Source organism: Cololabis saira, chromosome 21, assembly GCF_033807715.1.
Source record: "Cololabis saira isolate AMF1-May2022 chromosome 21, fColSai1.1, whole genome shotgun sequence".
NCBI lineage: Eukaryota > Metazoa > Chordata > Actinopteri > Beloniformes > Belonidae > Cololabis > Cololabis saira.
The window spans coordinates 1536190-1558957 of NC_084607.1; the positions used below are offsets into that span (position 1 = coordinate 1536190).

The following is a 22768-nucleotide window of genomic DNA, read 5'->3' on the forward strand; positions in this document are numbered from 1 at the left end:
ACGCAGCCCTACGCCGTAGTCTAGAGTCCGGCGTAGGCTCTGCGTCGGTGTAACGCAGTAAGTGGTGGTCAAGACCAGAGACCATTTATTTAATAAATAGCTTGGAGAACAGATGCTGGATCAGCTGTAGTTCTGTAGTAAACAAAGGTCGCACGTCAGAGCAGATTTGTTGTTGTTTTGGAGCATAATGTCACGTTCGAAAACGCAGAACTGCTCTCTGTCTCTGTCTACACGCATCTACATAAATGGAGTTTTCAAAAATCTTCACTTTGCCCGGAGTTTTTTTAAACATTAATTTATTTGCGTTTTCATGTGGATGACAGGTCCAAACGTAGGGAAATATCTTCAGTTTAGCAGATACCCGGCTACGTGTGGACGGGGTCTGATTTATGGTTCCGCGTTACACCAACGCAGAGCCTACGGCGTAGGGTACGCGGCGACGCACACCCTACAGCGCGCATCGCCGCGTACCCTACGCCGTAGGCTCTGCATCGATTTAACGCGGGACCATAATTCAGGCTTTACTTCCAAGTTGAACGAGAGTCTTTGGTTTGGAGTGACAGAGAAGTGTGAGTCACACTTAAAAGTAACTCCACTTCTCTGTACCTGTTTTATATTCTAACGTCGCACTGTGTGACGTTAGAATATAAAACAGGTAAAATACAAGAAAATATTGACAGTTACAAACTAATTGTAACCACAGGTGTCACTCATGACGCTGGTGATGTTTCTGTTGCATGATGTGACGTTCTGAAGAATAAATGTCAGTTTTCCTCTGTTTAGACGCAAACGTGAAAACGGAGTTTTTGAAAATCTACACTTTGGCCGGAGTTTTCAGAAATTATCGTTTTTGGAGACTTTAAGCTCCGTTTTCGTGTAAACGAACGAACAAAACGCATGAAAACGCCTCGTTTTTGCTCCGTGTAAACGGGGCCTCAGTAACATTTGAACGGGGACAAAGTTTCAGTTGTGACGACGGGAAACTACATGTGATGGTATCAGGACTGCATTTGGTTTATCTGATACGAGGAGATTAGACGGAGGTTGTGGATCCTCACAATCCTCAGGTTCCCCCTGATCCAGGTTCTGGATCCTGGACCCCCCAAGCCCCCCAACCCCCCAAGCCTGTCTGTTCACCTTCAGCAGCAGCAGAAAGGAGGGCGAGCGAGGGGTAGAGGTAGAGGAGGACTTCCTTTCCCGCCGTGTGGTTTCCTGTTTGTAGGTGGAGGATGTCGGTTGCAGCAGTTTCTCACAGAAGCTGCTCGAGGTGTCGCAGCTGCAGCTCCTGATTGGCTGGAGATGTTTGCATGAAGCGTTTTTGCAGCAGGGCCTTCCTTCTCCACCACTTTCCAAACTAGCAGTTTTTGCAGATGAGCGGCTGATCAGGTTCAGTTTGATCGGCCCACGCTTGAGTTTAGCTGCGCGGTCGGTCGGTCGGTCGGTCGGTGAGTGAGTCACCTCCGGCAGAACAAACTCAACCGTACGACTCCTTTTTGGCTTTTAGTTCCAGCCCTGAACGACTAAAGGTTTGTTCTTTTGTTTGTGAATTGTGTGTTTTGTGGCACTTTTGTTTTTATTGACTTTTGGCTTTATTTAAAGCTATTGTAACAGCAACTTAAATAGAGTGGTTTTCCCAATTACGTTTTGTGTTGGGTAAATATTGAAACCATTTTTGTGAACTTAAGATAAGGAATGTTGTACAACTAATAATGAACTTTGATTTTGATTTAAGAGATATTGATTACTCTTTTCCGACCTCTTCCAGGTCAGGTGTTTTTTTAGTTGAAACCTTTGAATGGATTTGGACAAAGAATCCATTCTCTTCAATCGTTGATGGCGACAATTAAACCCCCACAACTGGAGGATCAAACCTCGTTAACTGAATGGAGATACTTGACTCTTGTTCCTCGATTCAATGGACAAAGTTCTTCCTTAAAGAACTCTTTAAGGAAGAGAAACTTCCAAAAACTTAGAACTTGAGACTTGTGCATTTACTCTAATTTAGTTTACTCATTGTGTGAAGCGTTGCAATACAAATTATTATTTTCAAACTGAAGTTGTGTCTGTGGTTTTCATACGAATTGGACTCATTGAACCTCGTTGTTACAGACGCCCTTTCAGAACTCTCTTTGCTCTGTGTTTGTGTTGAAGGTTGATCTTTCTCGGAGTGATTGAGAACTGTTTGCTCTGTGTTTTTTGCGTTGAAGGTTGATCTTGAAGGTTGATCTTGAAGGTTGATCTTGAAGGTTGATTGGGCGTCTCCATGTCGGAGGAGGGGAGTGGGTGACAGAGAGACAGCGACGGGAGAGACGTCTTTGAGAAGATGGCGGGCGTCGCGTTAACGCAGTAGAGAACCGTCTCCAGGCCGCCGAACCTCGTCCGTCCTCCAACTCCGTCCAGCCGTCCTCCCGCCGTCCTCAGGTGAGCTAATCAATCCTCCGCCTGAACACCCGGACTTTTCACCTTTTTATCGCTTCGGCTCGCAGAGGAAACTCCACAAGAGATCAGGGCCCAATCAGGGCCCAATCAGGGCCCAAACCTCCACGGGGCCTGAAGCTAAATGTGATTTTGTTATAGTTAGATTGTAATCCACAGGGATTAAGACCATGTTAGTTACGGAAGAGAATCAGGGCAGGAGAAAAATAAAAATAGTATTTTAGAGGAGGGAGATTTTTGTTTTCATTATGTACTTCAAGAAAAAAGTCGAAATGTCGTAAATAAAGTCGACATTTCGACTTTTTTGTGTTAATCCTCCACCGCCAATAATACTGATTATTGATCCTTCTCTTACTGCCAATAATACTGATTATTGATCCTTATTTTACTGCCAATAATACTGATTATTGATCCTTATTTTACTGCCAATAATACTGATTATTGATCCTTCTCTTACTGCCAATAATACTGATTATTGATCCTTATTTTACTGCCAATAATACTGATTATTGATCCTTCTCTTACTGCCAATAATACTGATTATTGATCCTTATTTTACTGCCAATAATACTGATTATTGATCATTCACCACTACAAACGTATTTCATGTTCTTCCCTGTCATTACAAATACACTTGTAAAACTAGATGTAGGAACTTTTTATTGTAGTTAGATTGCGAGAAAAAAGTTGAAATGTCGAGGAAAAAGTCGAAATGTGGAGATTAATGTTGATGTACAATTTCGAGAAAAAGCAGGAGAAAAAATATTTGAGGGGAAGATTTTTTTTTTATTGTGCACTTCAAGAAAAAAGTCGAAATTTCATGAATAAAGTCGACATTTCTACTTTTTTCTCGACATTTCGACTACATAGTTAAAGTGCATAATGAAAAAAAAATCTTCCTCCTCTAAAATATTATTTTTATTTTTCTCCTGCCTGGCCCTGATACTCTTCGGTAGTATTTATGTAATAATAATTGTATTTATTTATTTATTTATTTATTTATTTATTTATTTATTTATTTATTTATTTATTTTAACTCCCCCTAGTGGTCACGGGGCCCTAAGCAGCCACTGCTTTTCTGCATGAAATAAACTCCTAAACGTTAAGTTTAGTCCCTGAAGGTGCAAGACCCTCGTCAACCTTCATTTCTGCACCGGAGTTTCGTTCCTGCTTCTCATTCAGCTCTTTCTCTGAGAAACCACGACCTCATTACGGAATCAGACAGTTTTATTCCCCTGTTCAGACGAAGGAGCAGCTGGTGACGAAGAGTCACGTGTTCGTGAAGGTTTCTGGGTGGAGGACGAGGCGGTAAAGTTGTCTCTCCACCTCCAAACCTCCCTGAACCCGACCGAAGTCGTGTCTGCGGGTAAACGGAGGAGAACCGTGACGGTAAACGTGACGGTAAACGTGACTTCCTGCAGCTCCAGGAAGTTCCCCGAGCACTTCGACACCATTTTCTGGTTTGTTTCCAGACACGAGCTAAACCTGAGCGTCTGCCAGGAGGTCAATTCAATTCAATTTTATTTATATAGCGTTGTTGAGGAATTTATCAAAACCAGTTCAGAAGTCCGCTTTGTGGTATAGTGAGTTTTTATTCAGTAGCCGTCGGTGAGCACATCTACACAGACGAGTGTCTGGTTGATATGCCGACCCAGAGTGGCTCGACGACAAGACTTTTATACCGTAAATTCAAGGCGCAAAAGGCAGGGAATACACAAGCCAAGTGACAGACAGTCAGGTGTGATCTTTCAGTTTTGGGACTACCCCTGAGTAGTCAGGAAGTCCATATATGGTCCTCATCTCTGCAGGGGCTGGAAGTCAAATCCACTTCCACGGTGCCTGTCTCGGCAGGGATGCAAGACGCTGGAACTTGCATGACAATGTCTTGAGCATTGAATGAGACTGGAGCTGCCTGCAAGTCCTCGTCCCGGCAGGGGTCCTCAGGAGCCGGAACTTGCATGACAATGTCTTGAGCGGGGTATGAGGCTGGAGCAATCTGCAAGGCGTCGTTGTCCCTGCAGGGGCCACGTGCTGTCACAATGCTTCATCAGCGTCTAATACAACAGATGTTGTCTCTAGACGCTTTCCAGAGATCCAGAACATTAACATAAACATAAACCCCCGAGCAATTATTATATAAACAATGGCAGGTAAAAACTCCCCTAGTGGGAGAAAAACCTTAAGCCAAACAGTGGCAAGAAAAACTCCCCTTTAGGAGGAAGAACGCAGAAAAGCAGCAACGGGATGACCGGGGATGGGGGGGCACCGGGATCGCAGGCCAGAACGCAGCTCCTGAAGCTCCGGCCTGCAAACATGCACAAAAGAGAAAAAAAGGGGGGCCGGCACAAGAAACTACAGGAACGACTCTGACACACTAAAGTTTACACTACCTAGAGATTTACCAACACCAGCTAGAGGTTTACTAAACACTAACTATAGGCTTTGCTAAACAGAAAGGTTTTAAGTTTAGTTTTAAAGGTGGAGGTGGTGTCAGCCTCCTTAACCCAGATTGGAAGTTGGTTCCATAGTAATGGTGCCTGATAGCAGAACGCCCGCCCTCCAAATCTACATTTAGATACTCTAGGAACTACGAGTAAACCTGCACTCTGAGAGCGGAGAGCTCTGCCAGGAACATAAGGCTCTATCAGGTCTTGCAAATAATGTGGAGCTAAGCCGTTTTGGGCTTTATACGCAAGTAATACAATTTTAAATTGAATTCTGAATTTTACGGGTAACCAATGGAGCTAACGCTAACACTGGAGAGACGTGGTCTCTCCTGCTAATTCCTGTCAGTACTCGTGCTGCTGCATTCTGGATCAGCTGGAGCCTATTCAGCAAATTACTTGGACATCCTGCTAACAACACATTACAGTAATCTAGTCTAGAAGATACAAACGCATGAACTAGTTTTTCTGCATCACTCTGCGAGAGGATTTTCCTAATTTTTGCAATATTACGGAGATGGAAAAACGCTATTTTACAAACCTGATTAACATATGGTTTAAACGACAAATCCTGATGGAAAATAACACCAAGGTTTCTCACAGTTGCACTGGAAGCCATCGGAACACCATCTAGTCCCTTCCTAAGATGCTCTGGACCAAGAATGATAACCTCTGTTTTATCTGAATTTAGAAGCAGGAAATTTCTGGACATCCAGTCCTTGATGTCCCTCAGACATGCCTGAAGTTTAACTAACGGTTCTGTTTCATCCGGCTTCATAGACAAGTAGAGCTGCGTATCATCAGCATAACAATGAAAGTGTATGCCGTGATTCTGGATTATACTTCCCAACGGCTGCATGTATAAACTAAACAAGATTGGCCCTAGCACTGAACCCTGCGGAACACCATAACAGACCCTTGACTGTTCTGAAGAAACCTCATGTACATGAACAAACTGGAACCTGTCAGATAGATATGATTTAAACCAACATAGAGCTGTCCCTTTAATCCCAACAACATGCTCTAACCCAGTGTTTCTCAATCCTGGTCCTCGTGGGCCCCTGTCCTGCATGTTTTAGATGTTTCCCTGCTTCAGCACACCGTGATAAAAGTACCTGTGTCATCAACAGAGTTGTGCAGACCTTGGTGACAAGCTTAATGAGGACCTTTAATTAGAATCAGGTGTGTTGGTGCAGGGAAACATCTAAAACATGCAGGACGGTGGCCCACGAGGACCAGGATTGAGAAACACTGCTCTAACCTGTGCAGTAAAATCTCTAGTCGCAGGGGTCAACTCCTGTTTTATGACTAGGCTGTTTCCTCTAGTCGCAGGGGTCAACTCCTGTTTTATGACTAGGCTGTTTCCTCTAGTTGCAGGGTCAACTCCTGTTTTATGACTAGGCTGTTTCCTCTAGTTGCAGGGTCAACTCCTGTTTTATGACTAGGCTGTTTCCTCTAGTTGCAGGGTCAACTCCTGTTTTATGACTAGGCTGTTTCCTCTAGTTGCAGGGTCAACTCCTGTTTTATGACTAGGCTGTTTCCTCTAGTTGCAGGGTCCACTCCTGTTTTATGACTAGGCTGTTTCCTCTAGTTGCAGGGTCAACTCCTGTTTTATGACTTTGCTGTTTCCTCTAGTTGCAGGGTCAACTCCTGTTTTATGACTAGGCTGTTTCCTCTAGTTGCAGGGTCAACTCCTGTTTTATGACTAGGCTGTTTTCTCTAGTTGCAGGTCAACTCCTGTTTTATGACTAGGCTGTTTCCTCTAGTTACCAGGGTCAACTCCTGTTTTATGACTAGGCTGTTTTCTCTAGTTGCAGGGTCAACTCCTGTTTTATGACTAGGCTGTTTTCTCTAGTTGCAGGGTCAACTCCTGTTTTATGACTAGGCTGTTTCCTCTAGTTACCAGGGTCAACTCCTGTTTTATGACTAGGCTGTTTCCTATAGTTGCAGGGTCAACTCCTGTTTTATGACTAGGCTGTTTCCTCTAGTCGCAGGTTCCACTCCTGTTTTATGACTAGGCTGTTTCCTCTAGTTGCAGGGTCAACTCCTGTCTTATGACTAGGCTGTTTATTTAGTCTAACCTCCGACCTCCTGTCCTCCCCAGATGATGGACGTCTCCTGGTCTCTCCTGCTTGTTTCCGCCGCCGTCGTCTTGTCCATCGTCCTGCTGGTCCTGGTGTGTCTGGACTGCAGGAACAAAGGAACGCTGGGTGAGCTGAAACTACGCTAAAACTACACTAAAACTACGCTAAAACTATGCTAAAACTATGCTGAAACTACGTCCCCCGGTGGTTCCCGGGTCGAGCTGCCGAGGTTTTAACGTTTCTGTTTCCTCCTCCAGTCTCCATCCCGCAGTCGGCCGCCTCAGAGGACTACGTGCCGTAAGTCCACATTTTATTTATATATATGTATATGTATATGTATATATATATATATATATATATATATATATATATATATATATATACACACATATATATACAGAAGTGTATCAGGGCCATGCAGGAGAAAAAATATTTGAGGGGAAGGGGAAGATTTTTTTTTATTGTGCACTTAGAGAAAAAAGTCGAAATTTCAGAATCAGGTTTACTAAGTCAGCTTAGAAAACTGTTTTTGACTTCGGATACACCGCGGCGGCACGATGGTGTTGTGCGCCTGGTAACACTGGGATAGAGGGGGGGGGGGGGGTTTGCACCTATATACACAGTATCAAGGTGCAAAAACACCTCAGCAGCACACAGAGCAACAGACATCACAGGACTTGCATGTGGGTGTGGGGTGTGGGGTGTGGGGGGGGTCCCTGCACAGCACATCCAAGTGATCGCCGTCTGGCACTCGAAACCCGGAGACTGTTGGTGGGGGCTGATAAGAGGGAGGAGCCAAGGCAGGCGTTGAAGTTGAGGGAAGTGTGTGTGTTTTTCAGTAAGTGTCTGTGACGCGATAAGTCCGTGAACCTTCGCCCAGAGCTGCTCCTCAGCCAATGTCCTTGATGTTATCAGGCGGCTCGTACAGTTCTGAGACAGGGATCCACAGGTGTTCGTGGGAGAGGGATTAGTGGGGGCAGAGTCATCTTGTTTACATTCCACCAGAAAGATTGTGACCAGGAGCGATCGGCCTGAGACCGCTCTGTCAAGGGCAGATTATAGGATCAACAATTATATTGAAAAACAGGCAGCTTCAGTGAATTTGTGATCACTTCCCACCAAGCCGAGCTTCCAACTTCTCCAGGGTGTTATCAATCTTGACAATGAGCTCGAACAACGCCGCTAGCCTGCGATTCTGTTCAAGAATCGCATCTAGCTTATGGCCCTGCTCCTCCAACGTCAGAGTCTGAGCATTGGTCGCCTTGCTTGATCCTTCAGCCACGTCCGGCAGCTCTCAAAGAGCCAGAACAGCTGTCGGCGACTTACGCGTTTGTCGATACACCAGGAATACCCCCCCCTCCGATCAGGAGGATGATCAGGAGAAATCTTGCTCTCATAATTCCAATTATGAAGGAATCCATTGTGTATCCAGAAAAAAATGTCCCATCGGGGCAGGAGGGCTCCCTTACCCCCTGACTTCTCGTCGCAAAAATTTGGTCAATTGTGCTGAGAGACCAGTTAATCAATTCCATGATTGTAGAGTTTGGGAGGAGTGAAAAGAAGAGACTCTGAAGACAAGCAGTAGCAGGGCAGATAGGGAGGGAGAGGAGCAGAAAAAGCATCCGCCTTCGTCGAGAGCCGGAAGAAGGCTCTCGACGAATATTATTCTCAACATTTCAACTTTTTTCTCAATATTTCGACTTTTTTCTCAAAGTGCATAATAAAAAAAGAATCCATCTAAAATATTATTTTTATTTTTCTCCTGCCTGGCCCTAATACTCTTCCGTAATGTACATAAAAATGTATGTGTACATATATATATATATATATATATATATATATATATATATATATATATATATATATATATATATATATATATATATACACACACATATATATAAATACATTTATACACATACTTTTTTTTTTAATCATACTAACTCTGACTAACTCTGTTTCTGTCCACCAGGTCGACCCCGTTCAGAGTCATCCACCCATGTGAGTTTAAACCCTCTAAAAGCTCATTTTACCTTCACTTGGGACAGATTCTAACGATGTTCTGGAGATATGTCTTTAATCAGTATGAAGGAGATCATTCCAGACACTTTTTTTTTTGATTTTTTATTTCGGTCCATTGGATACAACATAATACAACATAAAAATAGTCCAATATTTTAAATGGCACCGAAAAGATATAGGCTGAAGCCAAGGCTTATTATGCCTACCCTTTTATGAACCTGAACTCAGGAGGCGTAATATATGCCTTGTGCCTAAATTCTGTGAGCAAGAGGTGGATTTATTTTTTTTTTTTTTTTCATTTGAAAAGGTGGCAAACAGTTTATGCTTATGCTTCTGTAAATGATCTTTGATATCAGTCTCTGTACCTTAAAACTACTGTATTTTTTTCTGATCTGTAATCATACTTCCCAGGCTTTAGAAGACTTCTATCAGGCGGCTCGTACAGTTCTGAGACAGGGATCCACAGGTGTTCGTGGGAGAGGGATTAGTGGGGGCAGAGTCATCTTGTTTACATTCCACCAGGAAGATTGTGACCAGGAGCGATCGGCCTGAGACCGCTCTGTCAAGGGCAGATTATAGGATCAACAATTATATTGAAAAACAGGCAGCTTCAGTGAATTTGTGATCACTTCCCACCAAGCCGAGCTTCCAACTTCTCCAGGGTGTTATCAATCTTGACAATGAGCTCGAACAACGCTGCTAGCCTGCGATTCTGTTCAAGAATCGCATCTAGCTTATGGCCCTGCTCCTCCAGTCCAGGCAAACAGTTTAAAGTGGCCCTCAGCATATTGGTCGCTGCTAGCGCAAAGCGCATTTACAGGAAGAGCTCAAGAGGTGTATGCAGCTCTAGATGAGGAGAAGTCGGCTGACTATCAGATGGTGAAGAGAGTGGTGTTGGGTGCTTATGAGTTGGTACCTGAATCCTATCGCCAGAGATTTCGGGGGTTGCAGAGGAAAGTGGGGGAGTCACATTTGGAGTTTGCTAGACAAAAGGAGATGGCGTTTGATAGGTGGTGCCGTGCCCAAAATGTGAATGAGGATTATGGTAGGCTAAGGCAGCTTATTTTGACTGAAGAGTTTAAAAATAGTGTGCCCCCAGGGATGAGGACTCATTTGGAGGACCACAAAGTGGATCATTTACAGAAAGCGGCAATACTGGCAGATGAGTTTGAATTGCCGCATAGGACAAGTTTTGGTAATGCTAGAAATAGTGGCTATCCAGGAGCACAGGAGGTAGTAGTAGTAGTAGGTTTTAACTTGTGACAATGATGATGATGAAGGTGATGATGATGAAGGTCTCTGTTCCAGGTCAGCCCTCCACCGACCAGAGCTCCGCCCCTCTCCTCTCCGGCCCGCTGTCTCCGTAGTGAGTACCTGAACCTCCACGTTCCCGGGCCGGCCTTTTATTTTGCATGTTTGCAGGCCGGAGCTTCGGGAGCTGCGTGATGGTCTGGGGTCCCGCCCCCCCCCCGGTCATCCCGCTGCTGCTTCCACCTGCCTGCTGTGCTGTTGACGTCCCCGACCCCACCAGTCTGGCCCTCGGCAGGAGGGCCCCCCCTTATGAGCCTGGTCCTGGTCCAGGTTTCTACCCTCCCACTAGGGGAGTTTTTACCTGCCATTGTTTATGTAATAATTGCTCGGGGGTTCATGTTCTGGTTCTGGAAAGATCCTGGAGAAACTTTTGTTGTAATAGAAGCTATATAAATAAAATTGAATTGAATTGAATTCTCCAGGTGGGTGGAGAAGTCCTGCCTCAGGTGGAGGAGTTCAAGTATCTCGTTGTTCACGAGTGAGGGAACGATGGAGCGGGAGATTGACAGACGGATCGGTGCAGCGTCCGCAGTTATGCGGTCGATGTACTGGACCGTCGTGGTAAAGAGGGAGCTGAGTCGAAAGGTGAATCTCTCGATTTACCGGTCAATCTACGCCCCTACCCTCACCTACCGTCATGAACTTTGGGTAGTGACCGAAAGGACAAGATCGCGGATACAAGCGGCCGAGATGAGTTTCCTCCGCAGGGTGGCTGGACGCTCCCTTAGAGATGAGTTTCCTCCCTTAGAGATGAGTTTCCTCCCTTAGAGATGAGTTTCCTCCGCAGGGTGGCTGGGCGCTCCCTTAGAGATGAGTTTCCTCCGCAGGGTGGCTGGACGCTCCCTTAGAGATGAGTTTCCTCCCTTAGAGATGAGTTTCCTCCCTTAGAGATGAGTTTCCTCCCTTAGAGATGAGTTTCCTCCCCAGGGCGGCTGGACGCTCCCTTAGAGATGAGTTTCCTCCCTTAGAGATGAGTTTCCTCCGCAGGGTGGCTGGACGCTCCCTTAGAGATGAGTTTCCTCCCTTAGAGATGAGTTTCCTCCCTTAGAGATGAGTTTCCTCCGCAGGGTGGCTGGACGCTCCCTTAGAGATGAGTTTCCTCCTTAGAGATGAGTTTCCTCCCTAAGAGATGAGTTTCCTCCCTTAGAGATGAGTTTCCTCCGCAGGGTGGCTGGACGCTCCCTTAGAGATGAGTTTCCTCCCTTAGAGAGGAGTTTCCTCCCTTAGAGAGGAGTTTCCTCCCTTAGAGATGAGTTTCCTCCGCAGGGTGGCTGGACGCTCCCTTAGAGATGAGTTTCCTCCGCAGGGTGGCTGGACGCTCCCTTAGAGATGAGTTTCCTCCCTTAGAGATGAGTTTCCTCCCTTAGAGATGAGTTTCCTCCCCAGGGCGGCTGGACGCTCCCTTAGAGATGAGTTTCCTCCGCAGGGTGGCTGGACGCTCCCTTAGAGATGAGTTTCCTCCCTTAGAGATGAGTTTCCTCCCTTAGAGAGGAGTTTCCTCCCTTAGAGATGAGTTTCCTCCGCAGGGCGGCTGGACGCTCCCTTAGAGATGAGTTTCCTCCGCAGGGCGGCTGGACGCTCCCTTAGAGATGAGTTTCCTCCCTTAGAGATGAGTTTCCTCCCTTAGAGATGAGTTTCCTCCGCAGGGTGGCTGGGCGCTCCCTTAGAGATGAGTTTCCTCCGCAGGGTGGCTGGACGCTCCCTTAGAGATGAGTTTCCTCCCTTAGAGATGAGTTTCCTCCCTTAGAGATGAGTTTCCTCCGCAGGGTGGCTGGGCGCTCCCTTAGAGATGAGTTTCCTCCGCAGGGTGGCTGGACGCTCCCTTAGAGATGAGTTTCCTCCCTTAGAGATGAGTTTCCTCCCTTAGAGATGAGTTTCCTCCCTTAGAGATGAGTTTCCTCCCCAGGGCGGCTGGACGCTCCCTTAGAGATGAGTTTCCTCCCTTAGAGATGAGTTTCCTCCGCAGGGTGGCTGGACGCTCCCTTAGAGATGAGTTTCCTCCCTTAGAGATGAGTTTCCTCCCTTAGAGATGAGTTTCCTCCGCAGGGTGGCTGGACGCTCCCTTAGAGATGAGTTTCCTCCTTAGAGATGAGTTTCCTCCCTAAGAGATGAGTTTCCTCCCTTAGAGATGAGTTTCCTCCGCAGGGTGGCTGGACGCTCCCTTAGAGATGAGTTTCCTCCCTTAGAGAGGAGTTTCCTCCCTTAGAGAGGAGTTTCCTCCCTTAGAGATGAGTTTCCTCCGCAGGGTGGCTGGACGCTCCCTTAGAGATGAGTTTCCTCCGCAGGGTGGCTGGACGCTCCCTTAGAGATGAGTTTCCTCCCTTAGAGATGAGTTTCCTCCCTTAGAGATGAGTTTCCTCCGCAGGGCGGCTGGACGCTCCCTTAGAGATGAGTTTCCTCCCTTAGAGATGAGTTTCCTCCGCAGGGTGGCTGGACGCTCCCTTAGAGATGAGTTTCCTCCCTTAGAGATGAGTTTCCTCCCTTAGAGAGGAGTTTCCTCCCTTAGAGATGAGTTTCCTCCGCAGGGCGGCTGGACGCTCCCTTAGAGATGAGTTTCCTCTGCAGGGCGGCTGGACGCTCCCTTAGTGATAGGGTGAGGAGTTCGGTCACCCGGGAGGAGCTCGGAGTCGAGCCGCTGCTCCTTCACGTTGAGAGGAGTCAGATGAGGTGGCTTGGGCATCTGTACCGGATCCTCCTGGATCCTCCCTAGGGAGGTGTTCCAGGCATGTCCCTCCTCCCTAGGGAGGTGTTCCAGGCATGTCCCTCCTCCCTAGGGAGGTGTTCCAGGCATGTCCCACCGGGAGGAGACCCCGGGGAAGACCCAGGACACGCTGGAGAGACTATGTCTCTCGGCTGGCCTGGGAACGCCTCGGACTCCCCCCGGAAGAGCTGGAGGAAGTGTCTGGGGTGAGGGAAGTCTGGGCATCCCTGCTGAGGCTGCTGCCCCCGCGACCCGGTAACGGATAATGCGGGAGAAGATGAGAGATGAGTGAGTGAATTGAATTATTTTGAAAGAGGAATGTTCATCTTTGTTCTTTTCCTTTTTCATTCAGCCCAAATAATTGTTTTGATCCTGATCGGAGACTCCGGTCCTTCACCCGGACGGAAACCGGTAAGACCTGGTTCTGACCCGGGAGTTAGTCCAGAACCGAGCCCAGACCCGTCTCTGATCCGTGTTTTCTGTCCCACAGAGAGCAACCCGAGCTACGAGAACCCGGTCACCGGTAAGCCGGGGGGGGGGGGCTCCTGGAGACCCGCTGTAACGGTCCGGTGTTCTGACAATCCTCGCTCCCCGTCCAGAACTGCTACTTTGTGGTTCTGCTCACAGTCGATTTTCAAAGTCGTGTTTCCGTTTCAGGACCCGAATCCCCGGAGAGCGACGCTGACGACCCCGGATACGTGTGAGAGTCTGAACCATGATCTCTGAACTCGTCTCTGATCTCTGATTTCTGATCTCGTCTCTGATCTCGTCTTTTGTCTCTGATCTCGTCTCTGATCTCGTCTCTGATCTCTGATCTCTGATCTCATCTCTGATTTTTGCAGAGACGTGCTTCCAGAAATCAGCGTTTTTCCCACCACTCCGAGCCGAACGTCCACACCCAGTTCTGGTACCGAGACACCGTGTGTGTGTGTGTGTTTGTGTGTGTGTTTTTGTGTGTGTGTGTGTGTGTGTGTGTGTGTGTGTGTGTGTGTGTGTGTGTGTGTTTTTGTGTGTGTGTGTGTGTGTGTGTGTGTGTGTGTGTGTTTGTGTGTGTATATGTGTGTGTGTGTGTGTGTGTGTGTGTGTGTGTGTGTGTGTGTGTGTGTGTGTGTGTGTGTGTGTGTGTGTGTGTGTGTATGTCCGTGTGGCTATGTGTGTGTGTGTGTGTGTGTGTGTGTGTGTGTGTGTGTGTGTGTGTGTGTGTGTGTGTGTGTGTGTGTGTGTGTGTGTGTGTGTGTGTGTGTTTGTGTGTGTGTGTGTGTGTTTTTGTGTGTGTGTGTGTGTGTGTGTGTGTGTGTGTGTGTGTGTGTGTTTTTGTGTGTGTGTGTGTGTGTGTGTGTGTGTGTTTGTGTGTGTGTGTTTGTGTGTGTATATGTCTGTGTGTGTGTGTGTGTGTGTGTGTGTGTGTGTGTGTGTGTGTGTGTGTGTTTGTGTGTGTGTGTGTGTGTTTTTGTGTGTGTGTGTGTGTGTGTGTGTGTGTGTGTGTGTGTTTGTGTGTGTGTGTTTGTGTGTGTATATGTCTGTGTGTGTGTGTGTGTGTGTGTGTGTGTGTGTGTGTGTGTGTGTGTGTGTGTGTGTGTGTGTGTGTGTGTGTGTGTGTGTGTGTGTGTGTGTGTGTGTGTGCGTGCGCGTGAGTGAGATGAAACCAACATGAGCAGAATGTTGATGTTCTGATCCGTTGATGATCAGGGGCCTCATTTCTAAAGCTAGCTCGCTACAAAACAGCTTGAAAGATGAGACGAAACTCTTACGCAAAGGTTGGGATTTAAAAAAAAAACTACAGAAATATGTGCGTATCTTTACGGCAACCCTGGCCCTCCCGTAGGAACATGAAGATCTGGGGAACTGGAGACGCAGGCGGTGAGGTGGAGAAATGAAGCAGATTCATGTCATACTCTTAATGTCATCACATATCACACTTATAATACCGTATTTTCTGGACTATAAGCTGCTACTTTTTTCATAGGTTTTGAACCAGCAGTTTATACAAAGGTGCAGCTATTCGGTGGATTTTTCTTCCACTGCTAGCGGGAGTGCTAACTGGAATTAGAATCAAAACTAAGACAAAATAAATGCAAAGAAGAATACGCTACTTCTTCTTTAGCAGATAGAAGTAGAAGCAGATTTCAAACAGATAAATAGATAAATAAATACTGGTTATTTTCTCTTGGTTCTGTCCCGTTTTAATCAGAAAAGTTGCTGCCGTGTTAAAAGACACTGTTAGGAAAGATCTATTTAGGTACAAACATGTACATCATTTACAGTTCAGAATCCTTCTGTACATGTAGTAAATACCTAATCTAACAACAGAAATATCTGCGGCTAAATATCTTCTTTTTTAAATAGAGCGGCTGCGGCTTGTAGTCCAGAAAATACGGTATAATAGCGCTGATCGTGTCCCTCGTGTTTGAAGCTCAGCGTCAGTCAGGACACGGCTGTCGGGCCAAAAAGAGATTTCCTGCCAGAATCTGATTTCTCCCTGAAAATGGGTCTTTTCACCTGCCAAAAATTGATTGAAGGTCAAATACAGTTAATGAAAAGTTGTTTCTTCTTTATTTCTGCCACAGATCTGTCCGTGGCACTCACGGCGTTTAGCGCAGCAACGACGTGCTGCCACTCACTCGCTTTATTTCTGTTAGTGATGCCACTACTGTGACACCAAATAATGTGGTTTTCCTGCCTCCACCTCATCCACAACATCTCCATCTCAGGCCCCGTGAAATTTAGGCCCCGTTTACACATAGCCGGGTATTTACAAAAACGGATATTTCCCCCTCTACGTTTTGAAAAATTCCATCGTTTACACAAGATAGTTTTCAAAATCTCTTTGTTTACACGAATCCGCATAAAAACGCTGTTAACGTCATGCCAGCCAATCAGAATCCTGGAAAAAACATCAACAAATGACACGTGTAACTTCCAGGCTGATTTATGGTTCCGCGTTACACCAACGCAGAGCTACGGCGTAGGGTACGCGGCGACGCACACCGTACGGCGCGCATCGCCGCGTAGCCTACGCCGTAGGCTCTGCGTCGATTTAACGCGGGACCATAATTCAGTCTTTGGTTTGGAGTGACAGAGAAGTGGAGTTACTTTTAAGTGTGACGTTAGAATATAAAACAGGTAAAATACAAGAAAATATTGACGGTTACAAACTAATTGTAACCACAGGTGTCACTCATGACGCTGGTGACGTTTCTGTCTCATAATGTGACGTTCTGAAGAATAAATGTCCGTTTCTCTCCGTTTACAAGCAAACGTGAAGACGGAGGTTTTAAAAATCTACACTTTGGCCGGAGTTTTCAGAAATGATGGTTTTTGGAGACTTTGAGCTCCGTTTTCGTGTGAACGAACAGCCAAAACGCATGAAAACGCCTCAGTTTTTGCTCCGTGTAAACGGGGCCTTAGTGTCACGGTGGCTCGACACGTCTCATTCATCCTGACGCCAAACAGACTGCAGGAGCCGCTGCGCATGCTCAGCAGCTCATTCATATGCAAATACAGTCATGAACTACTTTGCATTACCCATTTATGGTATAAAGTGGGCGTGTAGAGGGCGGGGTATGAGGAGAATTCACCTTCAACCTTCCAGCTGGACTGTGATTTATAAAGAGAACATTACGTGCAAGTGTGCGTGCACGCGGTTTTATAAATCCGGATTTTTTTTTGCACCCGCCATTTTCGGCTTTTGGGTTTACGCGCACTTTTAGTTTGAATCCTACGCACTCTTTTATAAATGAGGCCCCTGGTCTGTATGTTCTGATCGTTGATGTTCTGATCGTTTATGTTCTGACCCGTTTCTGTTTCCAGGACAGCACGACTACGAGAACATGCGTGAGTCCAGTTTCCACCGTCTCAGTTCTGGTACTGGTTCTGGTTCTGAGTCTTTGGTGACGTTTGTTTTTCCCTTTTCAGCCAAACCGGAGCCGGAGCCGGAGCCGGAGCCGGAATCGGAGCCGGAGCCGGAGTCGGAGTCGGAGTCGTCGTCGCTGCAGGGTAAGTTTGTTCTGGAGATGCGGGCCGAGCCGGAACCGGCAGGACCCACAAAAACGTATCATTCACCCTCCCAGTCGTTTCTTACCAGCGGTCCGGTTTGGTCAAAAACTTAACTCAACATTTCAATTTTTTTCACGAAATTTTTACTTTTGACTTTTTTCTCGAAATTGTATTACAACATTAATCTCGACATTTCGACTTTTTTCTCGACATTTCGACTTTTTTCTCAACATTTCCACTTTATTCACGAAGTTTTGACTTTTTGCTCGACACTTCGACTTTTTTCTGGACATTTCGACTTTTTTTCAACATTTCAACTTTATTCACGAAATGTGACTTGTTTCCCGACCCGTGGCCCCAGGGGCCCCTGAGTTGCGGTTATGACGTAACTTGGTCGTAAGTGAATCGGTGGAGCAGGTAGAAGTGGGCGGGGCCCTCAGAGCCAATCAGAAGCTCGCTCAGGTGTAACTTCCTGTTCTCTCACCGTTGCCATGGCAGCTGATCCTCTCTTCCTGTCCCCCCAACAGGAAGTTCGGACTACCTCAACGTCAAGCCTGACGACTGCCGAGGTGAGTAACGTTCCTGACACTAGGGATGGGCGGTTTGGAGTAAAACATTATCACGATCATTTCTGGCATTTATCCTGATAATGATAAAAAAAATACCAATTCAACTCCATCTTTGTAAATATAAATCTATCACCACATTCAGTCTTTGGAGCCAAAACACTGCTGTAAAAGATACTAAATACTAAACTACACCAATTACATTGAATGAATAAAAACCAATTAAATGAGTTACACCTGTACTGCAAAACTGGAACGACTCAGATCCTCCATGTTTGTTACACAAACACGTATCAACGGGAATTTTCCTTCCTTCCTTCCTTCCTTCCTTCCTTCCTTCCTTCCTTCCTTCCTTCCTTCCTTCCTTCCTTCCTTCCTTCCTTCCTTCCTTCCTTCCTTCCTTCCTTCCTTCCTTCCTTCCTTCCTTCCTTCCTTCCTTCCTTCCTTCCTTCCTTCCTTCCTTCCTTCCTTCCTTCCTTCCTTCCTTCCTTCCTTCCTTCCTTCCTTCCTTCCTTCCTTCCTTCCTTCCTTCCTTCCTTCCTTCCTTCCTTCCTTCACGTACGTTGTGCGTGGATTTAACACAGAACCATAAATCAGTTTTACACAAAAACATCATCAACGGGAATTTATCATTTTTACCGTGAGATACAAATTCTTACCGTGAGGAATTTTTTTGACGGTTTATTGTGAACGGTAAAATATCACCCATCCCTACTGGTCACATGACCCGGACCTGGTTCTGGTTCCACGTCAGATTCTTCTTTTTCTCCCCGCAGAGTCGACGCCAAACGTCAGCGACAGCGACAGCGACGACTCCGACAACTACGTGAACCAGCCCCCGGTAGGTCCCCCATACAGATGCATGGGTTTCTGTTGCCACGGTAACAAGCTCCACAGGATAGAATGGGACAATTTGGCTTCAATCTCTCTGTAGCTGTAAACGACAGCGTGATGAGACCTCAGTATGTCGTAGTCCACATCGTCCCGAGTCTTTTAACGTTGGATCAAAGTCTCTACGATATCGTGTTGCCGAGCAACAAGCGTCCAAATTTCCGTTAGCATCAAAATTAGCATAGTTGAATATCTCAAAAACCGTACTAGCTAGCATGATGAGACTAAAATATGTTGCAGTACAACGCGTCCCGGGTTTGTCAATGTTGTAATGATGTCTGTACGATAAACCGTTGCCTAGCAACAAGCGTCCAAAATAAAAAGAAATGTATTTTTTAATTGAAAGTTAAATATCGCAAAAATCGTAATAATTAGCATGATGAGGTTGTACGGTCCTGTAATGGGAAATTTTAGTATAACATACATTTTGTTGCTTTAAGACTAAAGCACAAATCCTGTTTTCAAGTGAACATTGCTATGCTAACACAGTCCTGTGGAATTTCTCACTATATGGCGGAGCAGGTTGAGTGTCAGGGGGCCATATATCGTCTCATTGTTTTAAGCTAGCTGGAACTATGAGATAGGGCGTCTCTAAACATTTTCACTCATGGCTGACTGCTCGTCTGATCGGCTGCACTGTGTGGTCTCCATTCATGAATGCTTTTATTAAAACTCCAGAAAGAGCTGACGTGTCCTGACATTCTTTTTTAAACACTCTATTGAACGAACAACAATTTTTGCCACCCCAGTCCTTTAGTGCCAATCGGGCCAAGTGTTTGTAAATCTGAACGATGTCTCTACGATAAAGTTCGGTCGAGCATTAAGCGTCCGAATTTTCGCCTTTTTTTTTTTCTTTTTGGCATCTAGCGTTGCCACGGTAACACTTTTGACTGAGAAAAGTGATGCCCATCGAGGCCACGATGGAGACATGGTGACATGTATAGGTGCAACGTTGCGGTTTGGGCCGTATTAACGGACGAAAAAAGCGTGCGGTATAAGCAGAGCCGTCTGGGAGATTTGCGAGGCCCTGTGCGAAATTGTTGGGGGGGAGGGGCCTCGCCAATTTTTGGGGTTTTTTGGGGTCTGATCGGGTGTCTATATGCGCAATTTTAACTCTCCAATTATCAAAATACTGGATACCTTCCCCTGCCTCATCATCATCTCTTGCCTCGACGCGGGGCCCCACGGCTGCTGGAGACCCGGTCGGATCGGTGATTTTTGTAACAAATTTATCAAACGAGCCTTTCAGAGAGGCATTAAACTCTTCCATTTTCTTTAGTTTTTTTTCTTTTTTCATTCCCTGATGGAAATTTCCTGAATCTGTCTCGTTCTCTCGACATTGTGTGACAGTTTGTTCCAACTCCACCGTCTGGATCAGAGCAGCTTGTGTCTGCGCTTGGTCTGATCAGTTGTATTGAACAACAGACACGCGCATCATTGCACATATATTTATTGATATGCACAGACTAGTACACATTTAGGTCTGTAATGGAACGTGACTGTTGATATTTATAAGGGAAAAAACGGGGGGGAAAAAAAAAAAAAACGGCCCAAAGCGCGAGGCCCCATGCGGTCACACGGTTCGCACACCCTTTGCGGCGGCCCTGGGTATAAGAATAAGAAGAAGAAAAGGGAAACCTTTTCTGTATACCATTATATCGCCTTCATTTTCATGTTTTTTCTTGTTTTCTCAGGTGTGTTTTATTTTTTGGGGATTTTTTTTTCTACATCAGAGCGGGGTCATGCTGTACACCGACGATACAGTGGTGTGACATGGGACTTTTGTGACTTTAGCTTGTTAGCAAAATGCTAGCAACATTGCCCTTTGGGCCATTCTGACCGATTGTAATATGGTCATGCCACTACTTGGTCCCGTTGGTGCCGCCGCTGATCCGGTTGTCTTCCTCTCTCCAGATGATCCACAGCTAGCCCGGTGCATGATGGGAGTCGCCCGCCTCCAGCCCCGCCCCCCGCGAGCTGGCCACGCCCCCTCAGAGACCCCGGACCAGGTCCAGGTCTGGACCTGGTCCTCCCAGAACCAGGATCTGCTGTGTTTGGGATCCAACTTGAGTTCTGTGGAAATGCAGATCGTCATCTTGTCGCTCCGTAAAGGTCGTTGACATGTTGTCCCAGACCTGGACCTGGATCCCAGACCTGGATGTGGACCTGGTCCAGGTCCACATCCAGGTCCTGGATCCTGGACCAGGTCCTGGATTAGAGGAACTGTTATCATCTCACCCGCTGCAGCGGTATAAGATACACGTATCGTATCACGATACACGTATCGTGATACGATACGTGTATCGGAATATCATGATACGTATTGTGATATACCGATACATGTATAGTATTCTATACATATATGATACATATACGATACATATACATATATACGATACATTTACGTATTGTATCATGCTACGGTATCGTATCAGGATACATGGAATGTATGTATGTAATGTATGTAATGTATCACGATATGGTATCGTATCGTGATACATGAATCTGGATATCACGATACCTATTGTGATATCCAGATACATGTATCGTGATACATGTATAGTATACGATATATGTATCGTGATACGGTATCATATCGGGATACATGTAACGTATCGTGATACGTATCGTGATATCCTGAACGCTCTGCCAGGATCCTAGACCTGGTCCTGGACCTGGACCTGGTTCCAGCTGCTGCTTCTGCGTCTCAGAGCCGCCTCGCTTCGGGAAACATCTCTCTTCTGTTCCCTAAACGTCGCGGCTCGTTCCCAAAGTTCCCGATGTTTCCGACGTCCCCGTGGAATCCCCGTGTCCAGGTGAGCTGCAAACCTGAGACCTCCCCCCCGCTCTGGACCGGTTCTCCGGTAGAACCTGCGGGTCCAGGACGCTCCGCCAGAGTCGGACGGTTGGGAACACTAAGTTCCCAGACGAATCCGTTTCCCCTCCGACTCCGGCTCTTCCCGCCTCCCGGCGTCAGATCTGGAAAGTTTTTATTTTCTTCCATTTTGACCAAGTTAATAAAGTAAAATACTTGGATATATCACAATGTTACAAAAGGGATTGTAATGATACATATATCCTGATACAGTATCGTATCGGGATTCATGTAGCGTATCATGATACGTGTATCGGTATACGATACATGTATCGGGATATCACGATACGTATTGTGATATCCAGATACATGTATCGTATGTATCACGATACATGTATCATGATATGGTATCGTATCGGGATACGTATCGTATCACGATACTTATTGTGATATCCCCATACATGTATCACGATACATGTATCGTGATACGGTATCGTATCGTGATACATGTAACGTATCGGGAAATGTATTGTATCATGAATACATGTATTGTGATACATGCATCGGTATCGTATCGGGATACATGTATTGCGATATCACGATACGTATTGTGATATCCTGATACATGTATCGTATACCGATACATGTATTGTGATACGGTATTGTATCGGGATACATGTAACGTATCAGGAAACGTATCGTATCATGATACATGTATCCTGATATATCGTATCGTGATACATGTATTGCGATATCACGATACGTGTCGTGATATCCCGATACATTTTCTTTTCTTTTGAGCCGCAGACGAGCGCTCTGCTCCGCGACGATCCGCCGGTGCGTTTCAGCTTTACTTTGATTTTACTGACAACTCCTGAGAAAGTTAATCCAGTCTATTTATGTGTCGTTGCCATGGTTACACCTGAATCCAGCTGTGTCATGTACAAATGTTTCTGAGCAACAATAAAAAGATAAACAAAAAGAGAGTTTGTGACGTCATGTTTGATCAGAACTTTCTCTAAAACTTCCTGCAGGTGTTCGATCGCGTTTCCTGCCGTCTTTTCTGCACTAAATTTCTAATTTACATTTTTCTTCATGTTGTTGACTGAGAACATTTATTTTTTGTTTTCTGCAATAAACTACAAGACGATGCAAAAGAGTACGAAACAATAAAGACATAAAGACATCTTGCACAACTGTACTCTTTTATTGTTTAACTAAACACGTCCTGGTGAAGCCGTGGGCGTGGCCTCACCTGCGGGGGCGTGGTCTCACCTACGGGGGCGTGGCCTCACCTGAGGGGGCGTGACCTCACCTATGGGGGTGTGGTCACACCGGATAGGGCGTGGCCACACCTACGGGGGCAGAGCGTCCGTCCAGGTGCGTTCAGGTTCCCAGGAAGCTCGTCTGTGGTTTCGGGTTTAAAAACAGTCAAAGTTCGAGTGTCTCTTCAAGTGGTTTCGTGGTTAAAGACGTGGTTTTCGTTTCCACGGAGACGGAAA

At 46.0% G+C, this 22768-nt stretch overlaps 1 protein-coding gene across 2 annotated transcripts; it reads left to right on the forward strand.

Annotated features, from left to right (window-relative positions):
• Nucleotides 1-1366: 1366 nt before the first annotated feature.
• LOC133422419 (protein TsetseEP-like) lies at nucleotides 1367-22268 on the forward strand. 2 transcript variants are annotated; one of them, XM_061712400.1, is made up of 15 exons: nucleotides 1367-1526; nucleotides 2208-2421; nucleotides 6985-7090; nucleotides 7222-7261; nucleotides 8937-8965; nucleotides 10295-10352; nucleotides 13351-13409; nucleotides 13489-13521; nucleotides 13656-13698; nucleotides 13841-13905; nucleotides 16809-16832; nucleotides 16914-16994; nucleotides 17522-17563; nucleotides 18337-18401; nucleotides 20366-22268. In XM_061712400.1, exons 3-15 carry the CDS (start codon nucleotides 6985-6987, stop codon nucleotides 20378-20380), a joined length of 660 nt encoding a protein of 219 aa, XP_061568384.1. In that variant the 5' UTR covers nucleotides 1367-1526; nucleotides 2208-2421; the 3' UTR covers nucleotides 20381-22268. The 2 variants fall into 2 exon arrangements, with proteins under 2 accessions (XP_061568384.1, XP_061568385.1); XM_061712401.1 differs by having other exon boundaries at nucleotides 2247-2421.
• Nucleotides 22269-22768: the final 500 nt, after the last annotated feature.

Bases quoted from the DNA above. Each gene is read 5' to 3' on its own strand.
- LOC133422419 (XM_061712400.1), top strand. From the start codon at position 6,985: ATGATGGACGTCTCCTGGTCTCTCCTGCTTGTTTCCGCCGCCGTCGTC. The intron at 10,353-13,350 runs GTGAGTACCTGA...TTTTTCATTCAG, and splicing joins TCCGGCCCGCTGTCTCCGTA to CCCAAATAATTGTTTTGATC. The intron at 17,564-18,336 runs GTGAGTAACGTT...TTCTCCCCGCAG, and splicing joins CAAGCCTGACGACTGCCGAG to AGTCGACGCCAAACGTCAGC.